The 19,301-nt window shown below is 39.7% G+C and overlaps 1 protein-coding gene across 1 annotated transcript in view; it reads left to right on the top strand.

Moving 5' to 3' along the window:
• LOC139693658 (protein hairless-like) overlaps positions 1–17,604 on the top strand; it is a 73,285-nt gene extending 55,681 nt beyond the window's left edge. Inside the window, exons 3-4 of the mRNA XM_071591897.1 lie at positions 16,934–17,221; positions 17,599–17,604. Of these exons, the coding sequence (XP_071447998.1) occupies positions 16,934–17,221; positions 17,599–17,604 (294 nt within the window). The remainder of the gene's footprint in view (positions 1–16,933; positions 17,222–17,598) is intronic.
• The last annotated feature ends 1,697 nt before the right edge of the window (positions 17,605–19,301 follow it).

The raw sequence follows: 19,301 nt of genomic DNA, 5'->3' as shown, positions 1-19,301 counted from the left end.
TCGCCGTTATTATAATGGTCAACCATCGGTAATTATTTCGCTAAAGTTTGAATCAGCCTTCATTTTATTAGGCTATGCCGAAATAGGCGAATATCTGTTCATTAATATTCGCGATAGTATAAATCTTTTAGGTCCTACAAATGGTACTTAATATCCATATAAGGTTTCAGTTAAATAATTGCCATTTGTGGAGAACAAATTTTCTGCGTGTTAATGATTTGTAATCAAAGATGAATCATGGGAATCATGCATCCCTGATAAGCTCTGGATTCGACACTTAACCCGTACCGTATCATTTGATGTCAATCGTACTGAAATTTAATCAGTAGCTAGCTATTCGCAAATTCTTTTGGAAATCACCTCAAACGTTCCCCTTTTGAAGTTGGGGGAGAGAGTTTTTAAAGTGAATGATTTAAGAGTAAATATTTCCTCACTAATAACTAGGAATAAATAGTCGTTCGTTGCCACCATTTCGTCCAACTAGCTCTCTGAATTACCAATTAATCTAATCTTAATCCATTAAAACGTGTTTCCAACGAATAGAGTCCACATTTATTTGTTGCTGCGTGCTTTAGCGCCATGCATTTGGAGGCAAAACGCTAGAAGACATTTTTCGGCTGGAGGCTTGAAATGATGCCATGTATTACCAATGTTACGAGTTACGAATGAATGCTCGTATATTTAAATATTTTATGAATTTTTTGAAGATGTTGACAGGGTATTAACATAGTTTATTATAAGAAAGTGATCTCTCGGGAAGTAATCAAGGGTTTATCTGAAACAGTGTGCCTATGTGTCAGGTCAAAAAACATTTCCATATAAATAAGCTTCTCCACCGTGGCAAGATATATTTTCTCTTATTCTGTAGCTTTCAATGTTATTCTACATGATTTCTTATATTTTCATCGTATTAAATTAACCATTTAAATTCATAAAAAATCAATATATTTAAAACATTAATTTGGGAAGAATGATATGCTGCTTTAATTTTTATATTATTTTTCATTTAACAGAAGGACACTTCACTTCTCCCGCTAATCTTTATTTCGACAGAAAGATTATGTTAGGCCTAACAGCCAATTATAAGGAAGCGGTCTCGCGAACCCATGAAGTAAAATGGAGTGGGAGGTTTTAGCTCTAGACTGTCTTAGAGCAACCGAGAGCTAAAACACTCGCCAAGCATTTATTAACAGTGAGGCTAGCAGTTGACAACCCGGTGTGATTTGTGTCAGTGGGAAGTGTATGATGGGAAAGGCTTGATGCTTGTTGCTTGCTTATAATTATTAGCTTTATTAAATACCGAATGGAATTTGGTGTAAAAACATACAATCTGTCTGTAGTTAGCTTTTGTGAAAGGGAGGGTAGAAATTGCTTTTTCTGTTAGCTTTTTTCATTGGTGACTTTTAGCCGATACTGATAATCAGACTTAAACAGCTTGCAGTAACATTGACCCATCATGGTCTTCTAAAATTGGCAAAAATTAATAAATTCCCCATTATGCTTTGCGTAAATATACGATAGGAATCCTAAAAGGAGACACATGTATATACTCAAAAGCACTTAAACATTGTGCCGGGAAATGAATTTTATTCAAGTGAGACTCTTGTCTCATTTGACTAAATGTTAACCCGAGTGTTAACCTGAATGAGTATAAAAACGTCTTCCTACACCTGGCGCTCACGTTCTTAGTTTCCAAGTTAATCATGAGTTTATTTTTCGGAAATAAAAGTGAGTTGCTGCCATGTGAAAATTTTTCAGGGATGTATAGCAATTTCAAAGGTGATATCCATAAATTTGTGTAAATACAATATCTAATCTTATGTGTGCTCTATATTAAGTTTTCCCATTTGTTTTAATTTGACTTTACTTAATATACTTTTGTGTATCTTCGATACTTGACCTTTATTATACACACAAGAGATTCGTAATAGTGTATTTTAATGAGGAAGTGATATAATTGTAAGATTGAAAGTTCCGAAATGAAGTTATTCCTCGGGTAATTTTTTGGCATCAAAAATCAACGAGTTAATGCAGAACAATATCCTTATTAAATATTGATTTTTACACACAAAACTAAAGATTCTAGTTATTATAATATTTGGTCAATACCATTTATGTGTTGGCGTAATCATCGAGTTCGATAGAGGTAATAAAAAATATTTACATGGTAGATATTTTTGACAGCGTTTCTATCAGTTGTTGTACTTAGTTTAGTATAAACGCATTTTTAATCATTTCAGTTAGTCTATTAAAAATATATTATTTTATTACGTATTGGTTATAACGTACATATTCCGCAATAACGCAGTATTCTGTCTTGAAAAAATCTCATAAGAGCCCATTCATTCATTATTTATTCCTTTTTCTGAAGTCACGATCGATTCTCGTTAATTTTACAGTTTACAGAAGCTGATTGAATTCAGAAATAATGTCTCACCTTTGGGAATAAAAATTATTTCGTGTGAGTCGAGCTGTTCATAAAACCGGCGAAAGATGTGAAAGAGTCACGGGATGGTTGAGGATAGAGGAAAAAGCGTTCGCGGAGTCGGTAACTGCGGGAATCGGGGTGTATGTCCGCGGAGAAACTCGGGGATGCAAGCAGGGAATGATGGGAAAGACGTCCAAGTAGAAGGAAGGCGCTCCGGCGAGCTAGTTCTATAAGGTGGTCATAAAATGCCTGGTTGGCTGAGGAGAGGTGGGGAGGGGGTGGGTCGAATGAGAGGTGTAAGGGGGAGTGAAACATTCGTGGGCGGGGTCGGGGAGGTTTCCCGGGAGGGAGAAGATGGGCGGCTCTGGCGGAATGCAAAAGAAGGCGCCCCGGACTGGGATACACGGCTGCCTCTTTAGTCCGTTTAGTGAGGATCTGGATGCTGTGGGGAGGTGATGGGTGTGGAGCGACCCCGCTCCGCGGGAGGGCGGGGGATGGGTATGCGTGTGTTGGGCGGAGGACGGGATGTCGTTTAATGGGGGCCAAGACGGAGCAAGGGACGGTGGGGGGGGGGGAGAGAGAGAGCATCCGCGGTGACCACGCCAAGACGCCTTGGGGTAAGGTGATGATGATGGGGGCTGTAAAGGTTCGCGGAATGGAAGATTAAAACAATTGCGCATTCAATCTGCAAGGGTAGGCACTTCTTTAATTAGGAACTACTCACTATGAATATTTAATTAGATCCCGAAAGTTAAAGTATGAAAAATGTTTTGACCGTACTCTTATTAAGCTCGAAGAAACTCGAAAAAATAAAGATCACCTTTTTCGTTATTTTGCTCAAATATTGTATGTTATATGCTTCATTTTATATCAATAACCCTTGATGTATTTGACAGAGCACTTTTGAACTCCTGGAATTCGGTTTACCCCCAAACAGATGGCTATTTTAACTCTAGCATCGGTGTAAATACTTACTCAGGAGAAAAAAGGGTTGTGAATACACTCACACTGTCAATGGGCATAACTCGCAAAGATTGACGAGTTCTTCCAGATGAGATTAGAAAGGAACTATTTTAAGCATGCATACTACTTTAAAAACGAAAACCGTGCGACAGTTTGGCAATAGGCGGCGAAGAGGTACGAATTATTTGGTGTAAAGAAGAAACAAAATGAGGGAATGGAAATCCCAATTTTACTTCTAATTAAATTTGAAGTTTTAAGGGGAGTAATGCAAATATGAATCTATTCAAAGATATTTTACTTGAATCTAGTGGGAGATATTGAGACTTCACAAACGTAGGTGAAAATATATCTTCAGCTTTCCCCACGACCACTTACTCTGATTGGTGTTTGATGAGCGGATATATTTAATAGAAGTTCCAACAATTTATTTTGCCTTACAAATTATAAACTACGCAAATCACAAATTTAATTATAATACATTACATTATTTTTTTACATAAGATTGGTATTCGGTAGTACATACCGTACCTAGGATAATTGCATCAAGAGCGTTAAACTACAGCCTAATGTTTATACATGGAGATGATCTAGTTGCGATGGGTATTGATAGCTAAGGTCCATGTACGAACGTCAAACTTTACTCAGAAAATAATATATAATTAGCAAGGGTTTCTCATAAAGTGTTATCATGTCTACTATATGAGGTACTAAAGTTAATAAATATTGTTCCACCACAGTGTATTGTTCCAGATATTGATTTAACGAGATATCGAAAAAAGTGCATGTGTAAAATATAATTTCATTTCCTGATTACTTTGATTTGAGTCAGGTATATTTAAATTATGCAGATTTAATTTAAATGTTAGTTGACACCTAATAACTCTGAAGAAATAGTAATTATGCATTCCTTCTTTTTAATGCCAGCCACCGTTCTTGCCGTTTTAGTGTTGAATAGGACTACATAGTCCCCAACTATTATCCAAAAGGGTTCATTAGATGTTTTGGATCTAAAAAACCAATTGATCATGTGAGTATTACTTTCATAATAAAATCCTTTTACATTTGTTGCGCTGGTGGGCATCTTATGTGCAAATACGAGGGTCATCCGGAAAGTAGTACCCGTTCGTGCCGCATGAAGTGCTGACGACGCGAGTAGCCGCTGGACGAGGTCAGATAGCTTCAGTGGCTTGTCTGCCTTCTCTGAGCCAAGTTGCGTGACGCTAGCATTGCCTGTGTTGTTTCTGTGATTGTTTACAATGTTTAAAAAAATTGAGAACGCCGCCAGTTGTGAAGTGAGGGCAGTGATTAAATTCCTCAATGCAAGAAACGTTCGCCCATGTGATATTCATCGCCAATTAAAGGAGGTGTATGGAGACAATGTAATGGACGAGTCGTCTGTTCGGCGGTGGTGTCGCAACTTCAACATGGGGAGGGGGAACACACACGACGATGAGCGTTCGGAGAGACCGTCTGTCATTACAGACCAACTGGTGAGCTCAGTTGACGAATTCGTGAGGAACGATCGGCGCGTCACAATTGATGACATCTGTGAGCATTTTCCCAATGTTTCTCGAACAATTGTTCATGAAATTGTTAAACACCATCTGCATTATGCAAAAATTTGTGCAAGATGGGTCCCTCGCGTATCTCAATGAGCTGGCGGCGAAGGACTATGCAGCAGGAATACAGAAACTTGTCACACGTTATGACAAATGCCTTAATTTGCTTGGAGATTATGTTGAGAAGTAGTTTAAAGTATCCTCTTTCAAATAAAATTTTTTATGTTTGTTAATATATACTTTTGTGTCTTTATTTCACGAACGGGTACTACTTTCCGGATGACCCTCGTATGTTTCATGTGCAAAAAATTTAATCTTTACCAAAACCTCGCCAATAAGAGGTCGGCCAAGTTCGAGTCGGACAAGAGCCGCTTTTCTTCTATCAAAGACTGGTCTATAAAAATATTGATGTTCATAATATTCGTCCAAATGTTACTCATGAAATATACTTACCTCCGCATGAATTGATATACTAAGTTAAATGAGCGTTAAAAATTACGAATTTTTAAATTGAAAAATACTTAATTCTATAAGAGCTGGGTTAACCTTGTATTGTGACTGCTTAAACATTTGAAATTCGGAATATTGGATTTCCGTTGAAATGAATTCAAAATACGTATATGTATCCTTTTCGCTGGGATTTAATATAGGCCTTATGGATTTGTGAGAGTACTCCTGGCGTGAAGGTGACTGTAAAGGACGAGGAATGAATCGTAAACAAGTGTTGAAATATAGAATATTGCAGTGCCCTCGAGCTATTATTGTTGTGGGTAGTGCTGAAGGGAAAGAAAAATTAGGATCGCGATGAGTCTTCAGGTGCAGAAGCGTGGAGCGAGTAAGGAAATAGACCTTTTCGGAATTCCGCGGCTGCTCTATTTCTCACGCCGTCCTGTCGAAAAAAAAGTCCCGACCTCCCAGCCTCATTGCCTTTCCGCATTACTGCGCACCCAAATCCAGACCACACATATATTTTATAATATCATTCCTTCATGCTTCCTTCCCACGATCCATTAGTTGATAGGTGCGAGTATGTGATTCAAATCCAGCATCTTGGTTGGCTTCATTTTTCTTAATGGGTAATTGTTTCTGGATGTACCGTGGTTTTCGCCTTCCATTTGAAGGTAAAGTCAATGTCACAGTTTTATGTGAAACACGAGAGGTATATTTAAGTTTGGTTTATATTTTTAAGGATGGCCCAAGTTTAATATTACAAAATAAACCTTCAAACTGGGACATGAAGCTCAACTGGTGATTCGGTTCCACCAAGTTTTATTTATTAAAAGATCGTTTTGATAAAATGTTTTTAATGATATATTGCATAGCCCTTGCCATCATGTTACATTGTAGAGCACTTCCTATTAACAAAATATTGGGCGGTTATAATAACTATAGGTAAAAAATAGGACTATGTTCACCATAATATTTAGGAATTATCAATTATAAAAATAAAAATGCTTTGGTCGAGGAGCTATCTCGGCGTCTAAGAGTTCAACTCTTAAAAAAAAATCTTGTAGGAGGGAATTGATAAGATTCTGTGACAAGGCATGCCATTTAGGACTAGTTGTTGTGCAAAGGGGTTTTATTACAGTAGCCCTTTCTCCTGTGGTTTTTCCTGTGCATGCTTAGGTGAAATGTTTTGAAAATTTGGAATGGAATCCTTCGGTCTTTAGACGTTCAAGACCACGTAGCAAAAATTATCAACGGACATTCATAAGGAAATATGACTTATACGTAGAAGCAGAAAGGAATTGTATACTATTGGATTGTATTTCAGTTAAGGAATGCTTTGAAGGAAGTGAAGAGCGTGCACTGGTTTTTTCATTCGTTCGTAATAACAACTATTGGGACAAAGTTTAAGTAAGCTTGATCCGAAATCTCTCAAAGTCGTTATTCATACCATATATTTTTCGATTAAACTATGCCTGATATGTTTTGGTGAACTGCGTTTTGAAAAGAGGTACGAGACTTCGAATTTTTTTCAGCTCATACTATTCTTTTTTTGCCACGCCTCCAAGCCCTCAGTATCAGCCCCACGCACCAAAACACCCTCCGTACCTCACCACCCCATGTCACACCCGACCGTTATTTCGCAGCACCCGTGACCACGCCCTTCTCTGACTGCTCCTCTTCATCCTTTACCCGACACCTTATTTGCCGTTATCACTTCAATCCCACGCAGTAATCGAAATAAAAATACGTTCACCAATATCTTTAACACTCCTCTCCAAATTCTCTGTCATCACCTTATCTAAAGTTAGATCCCCACTCAAAAGCCGTCCGTATTCGTTTCCATTCGACCATAACTCTCAGATATTTTTATTTTCAATATTTTTCTTGATATTAAAATTAAAAGTTATCCTCCATATTTGTCACAATGAATGTGTCATTGTATATATGTGTGTATGTACGTATATATATATATATATATATATATATATATATATATATATATATGTGTGTGTGTGTATATATATATATATATATATATATATATATATATATATATATATATATATATATATATATATATATATATATATATATAAACCATAAACACTGTAATCAACCCGAAGGTCAAAGACAAAACATCATCCTTGTGCCTCATCATTTGTCCATCAAAATTTTATTCTAATACCATCAATATGAAATGCCCGTAACTTAACTACAAAGCTCTAATTGTACCTGATTATTTGGGAGTCTCATATTTAGTTTTTGGGGAAAGCATCTAGGAAATATGTTTTCTTGTTTTTTTATATTGATATTTTCTCATATGTTTTCCTCGTAATTCATTTCGTAAAGAATCGTGATTGGCCAAGTTATTAATCTCGATTCAGTAATCGCCATACACATTAGAAACGAAAAATCTTCCTGTCCACATATGCATGAAAGGTTTATAATATACCCCTTCATTTATCGCCTAGCACCATATGGGTGGATGCGATAGGAGCACAAATGAAGACACGGAAATCAAAGCCGAGGCGTGACGCTGTCCCTTTGCGTCTTCCGGTTTTCCGATTACCCGGAGGCAGCAACGCTGGTAATTTTTGCTTCACAAGGGTGGCAGAATTCCTCTCGGATACCTCGCTAATTGGCCGCCGGTGTGTTTATGCATATATAACCCATCAATCCCTCAGAAGCAATGAAAATTGCGCCCAAAGACTGTAGAAGAAATATCTGGCGTACGCCTTAGGGGTCGCAAAAGGCTGAAAACCCCTGGGTCGGAAGTGGTTCAAATGAGAAACAAGGTGTGCGGAAATGAAGAAATTATGGCAAAGATCTTTAGTCTCCGACCAAGAGAGAGAATTGAAACAAGAGAAGATACAAGCACAGGAAAGATTAAAATGTAAATCGCTTCATTTCCAATGCTTAGATAAAGCACTCTTTTCATCAGGCTATTGGGCGTATGAGATTAAAAATGATTTATCGCTTTTAGGAAATGGCTGGGAATGTTGAAAAGAAACGGAAATGGGTTTACTGTATTTAAACGTATTCGCTCTACCATAGCCTGCCTGGTGACGAGGAAGAATATAGAGAAACATTTAAGGAAAGAAAAACAGGACAGTTATTCAGCAAGAAAGACTCGCAATGGAGGCATTGGTTGATTTTGAGTCACTATTTAATGGCGTTGAAAGAAATATTTCGAAATGAAACATTCATCATTTTAAAATACCTGCGCACCGTAGTCTAATTGTAAATACATTTTAAATACCCTAATGTCTCGAATGGATGAATGGTGTCAACGTTAAAATAAATTTAGTGAGGAGGAAAATCGAAGCAGTCCAGGAAAAGAAATGAAGAGCATGAATGATGGGAGTCAGAATAGAATGGAAAGTTTCACCGAAGGGCAACGAAGGAAAAGTAAGCGGGAGTCGGAAAATAACGATCTTGAGAGAGAGAGAGAGAGAGAGAGAAAGAGTGGGGGAAAACAATGAAGGAAAGGATCTGGTGAGGCACTGTTGGAGTGAGACGTATTTTACGGCCTCTGATGTTTTCCTATTCCTTTATAAGTCCACTCACATCCCTGTGTATCGATATTTCTTTGAGCGTTTTTTCAGCGATTGAAGAGGGAACCACTTGATGCATTGACCGTTTGGTTTTGTGAAGCGGCTTGGCAGGTGTGGGTGCGTAAGGAGCCGAAGGAAAAAGAGTGAGACGGGGCAAGTGAGGGAAAAGATGAGAGGATGCTCCGGCCGCTTGTCTTCTTACCGATTCTGTTCTTAGATAGGAGGAGGCGTGGGGGTAGGGGGTAGGTGGTGACGGTTGCATGAACCCCTGGACGCATGTACATCACCCCCTTTTCCTCCCTCCCACTTACCGCCGTCTCCCCATCTTCCTCCTCCGCCCTCTCTCTCGGTCGCTTCCATCTCTAGCACCCATCGAATGGAGGTTGCTGGTTCGCTCTTAGAGATAAATCTTGTTCTTATAATCCCCTTATCTCTCTCTTCTCTCTCTACACGTAAGAGAGGATTAGCACGGTAGCTCTCTAGATTTTCTATCGTAAAGGGCTAAGGTCAGTTCCCCGTTGCGGAGAAATGTTAGTTATTTCAGTTTCCTCATTCACTCCAGATTTTTCTAGACGTAATAAAGAAATCCGACGATTAATATATCCAGTACCAATACTAGAAGGTGCCAATAACTATTCGTTTTTGTTAATTTTAATACCCCGGGATGTTGGGATTTTGGTTTATGAATTTAGATATTGACCGATTCAGTAAGTTTTGTAAAGTTTCCTAGTGTGGGGATAAGTATTATAGAGTGCCCCGAAAATGATTCTGGCTACTTAGAGAGGGGGTGTGTTCTGTCCCAGATTATGAGTTGAAAATGATACCACGTGTTTTATTCTAAAGACCACTGAATTATATTTGAACGAGTTATCTTATTCTTTTCGCATCTTAGAAATTTGGAATAAAATAATGGCTTAACAATAGTTAGGAGTCTGTAGTAGACATTTCATCCAATTTTGAGTCGATGGTATGTTGTAGTATTTGGAATTATTCACTTTTTCATCCTCTTCTGTCGCCGCCTCCCTATTCTCATGCTTGTGACATCTTCCGCATTGTTCTTCCACGGAAACTGTTGATGTGTCCGCGATACGTGAGATACGAAGGAAGAGCTCAAGGCATGGTTGTTCTTCGGTCGTTCGTGGGCGTAACGGAAGCGAAGATGGAGTAGGGGGAGGCCGGCTGCCGAGGTGGCGCTTGAGTGGCGGCGCTAGGAGACGCTCAAGATGGGTGCGATGGCATAGGGGTGGCCGGGGAGTGAGACGGGTATCCTCATGAGTGTTTTCTACGAGCGCTGCGTTCTTCTTCCTCGACCGCCCCCTCGATATAAAGTATCCTCATTATGGCGGATACTTCCTCCTTCCTTTCAACTCTTTTATCATCGACAAATTATGCCTATTTGTTTTGAAGAACCGGCTGCGATGCCAATGGATCGATTACCTCATTAGCTAACGACTTAAAGTGGAGGATCTTTTTTGTTAGTGTCAGAGGCCGCTTTATTCCTTCCCCGTCAAGAATTTTGGTTGTTGGGAAAATGAAATCGTCAGATTTCGTCCGTGATTCATGAAAAATGTATTTTCTCAACGAGAGCTTTGTAATTAAAACTTAATATTCAGTGAGTTGTTGAAGGGTGTCTTATTTCAATTTTCATTTGAAACTGTTGAACTCTTTGCAAGTTGTTAAGCGAATAGTGCAAAATTGATAGCCGTTGAAAATAAAATAGTTGCACAACGTCGGTTACTTGTGTGGGTTCTTGTATTTCTCTCATTGGAGTTGATAACATCTTCGAAATGTTAGCTCTATCCTTTCTTGGAATAAAGCGAAAACTCACTCAACACTAGTGGTGTATTTTATAAAATAATTATAGCGTTAATTAGCTTCATGTGTTTAAAGATGTTGTAATAGAAGATTCATTGGTTGCGGCATTTTACAGCGTGTTGTGTTTTCCTTCGCCAATCGGTGGCGTCGGTACCAAACGTGAATGCATCACCACAAGCGCCCATATAAATAACCCTGATTAACCTGTACCATATTTGCTTAATTAGGTGATTAGCAAAGGCCATGGCTCAACTAAGTACAAGAGTCTTACGTCTCGGAAGATGGCGAAAATTCCAATTTTCAGCGTAATCGGCTTAATGGGTATTCGCAGCTTGTTTTGAGATACTTTCCCTCGAGCGAAACAGTGACGAAAGGATGCGCCTTTACGTCGTGTCCAGTGCAGCGGGGGAGAGATGCTCTCGTCATATGAGCGTGGCCTTCATAAATACCGTGATTCTCATCGTCTTTAATTACGAAAACTTGCCCATAAAGTCCGCCCGCCGAGGTGCAAGACGTTCTGACTCGCTCGGAGCGGAAATGTGGTTGAATTAAGCCGATGGGAGGGGCAAGTTACCCAGCTGGGAACAAGCACTGGGAAAACATCAATTACTCCTAGTTAAGAGGGGCTGTTAAATGCTCTAACAGTTGCATTCCTCCCCTCGTCCCTGTCCATACTCCTTTATGCCCATCTCCCTCCCATTCTCGCCTCCCACTATCTGCCCCTTACCTTACTCATTGACACAGCTTCTCACCTCCCATTCCTTTTTCCACCCTACTTATCAAACCAACTCACTACCAACTGAACTCCCGTGCATGCAGCCGCCGGGAAACCTCTCTGGCATCTTAAATCTTTGGCTCTGACCAATGTTGGAAGGCATTAAAGGGGTTTGATTTTCAACAGGTTTGTCTGTAGATGGAATTTACGTTTTATCGTACATAAAATACTCTAGCACCCTTGATAATCCTTCTCGGTTCAATTTTATTTTAAAATGCTTCAACAAAATTTTTTTTGACCGAAACGTACCACCATCAGTCATCCATTTTGTTTCTTTTCACCCATGAAATTTAGTATATAAAATAAATTGCATTTCTCAATACATTCAACGGCAGATTTTCTCCGGATATTAGGTTCTCTCTTATTGAATCTCTAGTCCTCGTGAAAATTCTTAGCATAGGTATTGCACCAATTAGGATTAGATTTTGGACAAGTATGAAAACTGTTGAGAAACGCATTCTATTTTTTGTATGCCATTCTTCAGCAGTCCAAAACGTCGGAATTTTCTAATTCTACCTCCCATGAAATTTTCACCAAAACTTCTTTTCTCCTAAATACCTACGGCCTTTTGTTTTATCTTCTTCCTCGTCAAGTTTACACCCTCGTCATACTCATTCACAACCGTAAACAAAGTACGCTGACATTATATCTATCCAAACTCCAGTCCTTTGGCTTAGTACTTGTCCTAGAGAACAAAGTCAATTACCCCAAATTAGGTCAAAGTAACAATTTTAGTGGTCACGATAGGTAAGAAAAATTGTCAAATCAAATCTCAGAACTAATGGAAATTTAATTTTATAAATGTGTGTTAATTCAATCATTATTAGTTAGTTTGTGATTAAAATGTTTATCTTTTTATTTTCAAATGTGATTAGAATTTTTCATCTCGTATTGTCTCAATTATGTATGAGTTAATATTTGTTTGATATCACATTTTATGCACATTCTTTCCGTTCCTTTTTCTCGAATATTAAACATTTTTTTACATAGATAGGTAAACGCTATTGCGATAATGCCTGATATTTTTATAATGTTAAAATTTCCCTTAACTTTTATATTCGTTATGAGTAACTGCTATTTTACGGCTTTCTGAGTAATTTGGTATAATAAGTTAGCTGCCTACTGTATTGCTATCTTACCTATCTTTCCGTCACTTATATCAAACTAAGTATATACTTGGTTTTAGCACAATATGTTTTTTCAACTATATACACTAAATGTGAACTTCTAAATGAAGGGTACCAAACTGACTATGTATGCGTCACGAGCACATTTAGCCTCTACGCTGGTTCTCTTCCTAACCATTGGTACCTTTTGGAGAGGTTCTTTTATCCATAAATTTTATTGCATGTCGAGAGCTACTAATAATATCAGCGTTTTCTAAAGTCAGATATTACATATAGAGTTCATTTTTCTTACCTTCCATTTTCGTGGGGCATTTTCTATTGGCCCTGAAATCCAAGAAATTCTCATTATTTTCGTAAAATACCTGATTCACTTTTCCTCTCTCGGGCAGGAAACCGATTTTTCTCAATTCTGTTCACGCAGATGGAGAAACAGTTGACTGAGCTGGAAAGAGTTGCGATAAGAGAAAGTGATTCGGAAACGAAATATGAGGGCAGAGGGGTATATGCTGCCTTCCGGAAATGCCTGTAATGTTTTGAAAAAAGGAATTCTCCTTTCGAAGTTTTCTTGAAGATAGGATGCACAGAAGAGATATCATGTTTCTTCCATCAATCCATCTTACGATGATAGCGACACGTCTTATAATGGGAAAATAGTCTCTAGGTGAATTCTATGCAATTTAAAAAATAAATTTCAGGTATTTTTTTATAAAATAGTGAACAATATAACGATGAATTAGTTAATTATTAAGGGCCTGTAATTTTGTCTGTATAATTTAGTGCATGGATGGAAAGGTACATAAAATATTCGACAAAAATAAAGCATTATTACAATTTAATATTATACACGGTTTGTATAAAAAGTATCGGTAACAATTTTTTCCTGACAAGTGCTGAAATGAGATCGTCGGTTAAGAATAAACATGATCGCAGATCGTATTGGCATTGATAAGAAGACAGTGCTCACCATTATCACTGAAAATTTGGTGATGAGAAAGATATGCGCTCAACTCGTCCCGAAGGTCTAGAGCGCTTAAGGCTCCAAGATAACTGACTACCTGACGAAAAATGGTAACGCGACGATTCCCCAACCCTCTCACAATACCGACTCGACACCAGCAGACTATTTCCTAATCCCAAAAGTGAAATCCTTCCTCGAAGGACACCACCATGGCACCCACCAAGTGGCGTCAAGTAATCTGGCACCCGTATCCTTTAGGACCTTCCAGAATCCGCCTACCAGGGTACCTTCGAGTCGGGGAAAACCAGCTCGTAAAAGTTAGTTGACGCTCAAGGGGTTTATTTAGACAAATTTTGAAGAATTTTAGCATTATCTGAAATAAATCTATTTTTCCTAAACTTTTCCCGATACTTTTTATGCCAACAATGTCTGTCAAAAAATCATTTAGCGTTAGAATTTTTCCTACTCATTCTGAGGTTCATGAATTTTTAAAAGGAAAAACAGAAAATAACCCGAAGCTTGAATATTATTTAAAACGTGGCTCCCACTTTACAGGCTATTCCAACAGTGAAATCGTTTTAATCCTTTGGATGAAACGCTTCTTATGTAGTAAAATGATTCATTTTACGCGGAAGAAAAAGGAAGAGATATTATTAGCCACTTCCTTCCCGTCATACCCTGCAGTTTCAATAGGGATTCAGATCAAGTTAGGCGACAAAGGGATTAAATATTAAGTCCGCAATGAAACTGAAATAGGGAGGCCCAAGATTTTGCGTTCGGTGTTCGAGGAGACATTTTTTGGGATGTAGCCGGGGATGGATTTTGGATTAGGGGGTCAAGTTACTTTGCGAATGGATGGAAAGAAGAGCAGCAAAAAGTGAGAGAAGAGGGGTGTTCCCTGGAGGGGGTAGGACGTAGGTTTGGGGTGCCGGATATGGGAAAGGGGAATATGTGTACTTCTGAGTGTGTGTGAATTCAATGCAGAGATGAGAGTCGGTCGGAAGGGGCGGGAGTTCGAGAGGGTGAGCAGACTGGGTAGGGAGGGAAGATGAGAGGTTGGAAGAGGGTTCGAACATATCTTCAATGCTTTCTCGGCTTCATTATTGGCTTTTGAGCCCCACAACCCTCCCGCACGCCCCGCTCAGCGCGATGTGTTCCACACTCACCCCCTTTCTCCCCACTCCAACCCCGTCCCTAGGAGCGATGAACGGAGTCTGGGGAGAGAAGGGATGCGGAAAGGTGCCCTGACTCATTCTAGGTTTTCCTACAAACAAACCTCTTTTCTGAGCCTCCCCCCCCCCGTAACATTAAATCCTTTTGCGTTCATCTGACGTTCAAAAAGGTATTGTGGAGGAGGTGGCGGAAATATTAACTTCCAAAGGCCCTCTGGGGCAACCATGTCTTTATACTACTTTGTATCATCCAAGAAAGGTAAAAAAGATCTAATGCCATCCAATAATAATGCAGTTTTTCAATGGCACATGAAGTACTCAAGTGCCAATTTCTGCGGGTAAACGATTTGTTATAATGATTTAAATGAAGTCTAATGCAAACTTTAGGAAAAGAAAAGGCAAAAATTACAAATAAGCTAGAAACTTCATAAATATAGTACATTTGACATATATTGGTTGTACCTAACTAACGACTTTGCTTCGGGAGCTTAAAAAACGTATCTCAAGAAACGTGATGTCATCGAGAAATTTGCGATATTATCGTAGATTTATATCTACTAAAAACCTACGAAAGCCCCAAACTGAAGAATTAGAGCCGTTTTGCTCTCGTTGCAGTAAATTGTTATTGTGAGGGCACGGAGCCATGGGATGGGGTCCTTCTGACGAAATTGCGAATGTCTTATTTTCCTTTGGAAGAAGTCGCCCATATCTCTGGGTTTTTCACCGCACATACCCCTGCATCGTCCTTCCATTTACTCAAACCCCACTCCACACACGAGCCACAATACCTACGCTCCCATCTCTGAGCTGCTCTTAGGGAAAAAATAAACTCCACCCTCTCATCCACGTATCTATGCCTCACCCATCCCACCCAGGTTTTCCGCGCCGCTCCCCATTCCCTTCCATCCCTACTACAATCATACTCACCCCCATAAACGCCTTCCCACCACCCCTTCGCTTCTTCAAGCCCTTCCCTTGACTACTACCGCCCCACATCCAACTTACACAATCGCCTCGCCCTTTACGAATGTGTGTGTGTCGTCCTTCCCGCGTGGATATTTTTTTCTCCCTTTTCGAATGGGTGGAAAACCCTTAATGTAAGAGTTCAGAGATGCGACGGCCGGAGGGAAATGCTGCAAGAAATATTTTAAAAAAACAACATATCGGCTGGGATTTACCTTCGTCCGATACCTCGTGAATTTCCTTCGTTTTATGGCCATCCGGTTTGGATAAATTCACTTTCTTTTATTCTCATGGGCGCACATCGTTGCTTTTAAAGATTTGAATGAGATCCACTTTTTGCGTCACACAAACAAAATTCTCGATATTTGATGAGTTATACCTGTAATGTTGGAGGCAAAATAAGACTCCCCGTATGATAAATATTTTGTGATTTTTTGAATGTAATGCACCACAGATTTAACATCTCCGTTAAAGATTCCCTGTATGTAAATAAGTGGGTCATACAATTAGAAATATTTCTTCTATCTGTTTTCTTCTATAATGTCCTGAAGGCTGAATAAAATGTTTCATTGTGATTTTTGCTGAGGATTTGCGGAAATCAACATGCATTGGGAGTTTTGTATGCTTTTTGTTCTAATAATTGTTCATGTAATATTAGCAACCATAGATAAAAGATATTTATCGTATCTTTTCCTCACCTGTAAAATCTTTCTTCCTCTCCAAGAGCATTAACCCTTTTGAAAGTATCGCCTGGGATTACTTATTTAATTAAGTATTGATAAAGTCCACGGCAAATCCCCTTCATTTATGAATGCGTTTATTGAGCTCATTGGAAAGAAGGCATCAAAATATTTCATTTCAACCAAAAAAAAACGAAAAATAATGTTTTTTGTTTGCTTAGTGTTTCAAATCCCATATCGTGCGGAAGAAGAAGAGATTTTTAACTGCCTTCTGCCTTGTTATCCAAGTGATTAACGAGCGTGGCCGAATTCCGCGGAGTCTAATCACTCCTCGGTCATGAATTTTTTGTGGTTGCATAATGGATTTATCCATGGCTTAAAATCGCAGTGCAACAAGACTACAGCTGCCAAAGCATCTTAAAAAACGAGTACCTTCATTGCCAGTGCTGTTGTTTAACTGTCCATTGACCTGTGTCTCTTCCCTTTCAGGCAAACATGCACCCCGCCACGGCTGCTGCTTTCCCTTACGAATCCTCCAACCACCACCACCACCGCCGCTCCGATTACCTCGGGGGCGGCGGGGGAGGGGCTGGCGCCGGAGGCGGTTTGCGCCTCCTCCCGGGTTCCGCTGGTGCCGGGGGCCTGGACCCCAATGACCCGTTGGTGCTGCACCACCACCATCATGGCGGCGGGGGTCCGCTATCGTCGTCAGCGGACGATCCCCACCAGGTGAGCAGCGACCACAGCTACCGAAGCGATGAGGATGCCGCCTCACTGGTGAGCCAAGAGGTTCTTATTCATTTTTTATTATTTTCTCTTTCTCTCCATCTTTAAATGACTATCAATCTTTTTTTTCTTATCTTCTGTGTGATCACGTTCATACTGACGAAGTGAGAGATTTTTAATCGACCAATAGCGGAGGCATTATAGTCCTCGCCAGAGATAATGCGGATTTAATTAGCGTGATTGGGAAATTTCGCTATTGTTTTTCACTATTCTTTTGCTTTTTATTGTTGATTATCGTTTCATGAAGGACTTACCCAACTGATGGAACCCTCCATATCATTAGTAGTTGGAGAATATGAATGGTTTTTATTTTGGAGCTACCGCAATATGGAGTACCTAATGTTTCTTACTCCCTGGCTTATTAACAGCTTTGATATTAATCGGAGGTTGTATTCACGCATTTTAGCCAACTTAATATCGCAAAATCATTATTTTGGATTTAGTATTTGAGCAATCTATGTCATTATTGTATTGTCCATTATTTTTTAGGTAGGAAGGAAGTACGCGGAATTAAAGGGTTTTTTTTGTGGTGTCAGATGTCAGGTTGTATTAAGTTAGAGGAAAGAAATGTATCGTTTTTCTGTGTCCGTCCAAAACAGTGGAATACCAATGATAATTTGAGGTTTACTGTAAACATCCGCTTTACTATTTCGAGGTGTATGTCACCCGAGTTTACCAGAAAACATTTGTAAGTATGTTATTTATAATGAGTAAACGGCCCGAGCCTTCGCCAAAATTCGTTCGGTAATTTTTTCACGATTACCCTGTCTTCATATATTTCTTTTATCTTTTTCTTGACCTTCCGAAACACCTGGAGTTCACTGGAATGAATATAAAATATATTCCTGAGAATATCGGCGTAGCCATCGTACATATTACCCGTGTTTATGTTGCCTTGTTCTTTATTCAATCACTTAAGCCTAACACATAAGTGGAATTGCATCGATCGGTGGATTATTCTATGTCTTTGTAATAAAACCAGCTGGAAACTTAAGCATATAATTTGTACTCATAAGTAATTTCCAGCCGCTTTCTCTCGGGTGCTAGTTCTATGTCATATCACAAGAAATGCGTGGAAGCGTTAATATGAGGCGTAATACATTATCTATTACAGAGCTTTTGTAAATCGAAATCGGCGTTTTCTCTGGCGGTGCACCTGCCCATATACGTTCGCCGGTGCAATTCCTTTAAGGGTGGCACGTAGGGCGAGCAATCTTTGGTCTCCCCAACCTCACTTTGCTGCGGTGTCGGAATCGTATTATACATTAGCATCCGCGAGGCAAAAACAAGCGAACGTCGCCGAGCGTGTTAGAAGAGCGAGCTCGTTAAGAGATGCTGCCGCTAGAGGTCGGGTCGTTGACCATCCCCTCTCCCTCCTTCCCGCCTCACCTAGCCGCCCTCGTCCTATTTTATTTCCTCTTACCTCACTCTTTTCTCCACGAAAGGGGACCTACATAACGCTCTCTCCCTCGCTAAAAGTCCCTCTTTCGATTCCCGCGTGGTATCCCCTCCCCGATGGAGGTTGCCACAGCCAGGATCAATTTGCATATTGGCATCTTCGAGACATATGTTCCTTCTCGCTTCCCGTGGCACTTCCCCGGAGATGGTCAATGATTTACGAGACCACCACCTTAATTTGCTCCCTTTCGCCGCGGATGTAGCTTCCTTCGATCAGGCGCTGGCACTATGTCCACACTGCACGTGGGGTTTATTTCTTATAGGCATACGGTTTTTTCGTAAGCGCCGAAGAAGGTACATATTTTCTCTCCCACCGTTGCATATTTTTCTCCCCCCTTTCGTCAGCAGCTAGCGTTCTCCTAACGGTTCAAGTATCTTTTCAATTAGGGGTCGCTGTTTATAACCCGCACTGCCATTACTTGCGCTCAATTGCTCCAGCATGGTGGGGTGCAACTCAGGCATCAAATTCACATTAGTATGCCGCTGGAATGTGTTTCAGGACCTAGATATCTCAAAACCTTGAGGCCACCCTTCCACATGTACTTAACAATTTCTTCATTGCCTCTCCAAGTAACTGGATGATATTAGCCGTTTGCTAAGCAGTGATCATCGT

The sequence above is a fragment of the Hetaerina americana genome, unplaced genomic scaffold (assembly GCF_022747635.1).
Source record: "Hetaerina americana unplaced genomic scaffold, ioHetAmer1.1.p SCAF_5, whole genome shotgun sequence".
NCBI lineage: Eukaryota > Metazoa > Arthropoda > Insecta > Odonata > Calopterygidae > Hetaerina > Hetaerina americana.
This window is presented reverse-complemented; position numbering and strand designations above follow the sequence as displayed.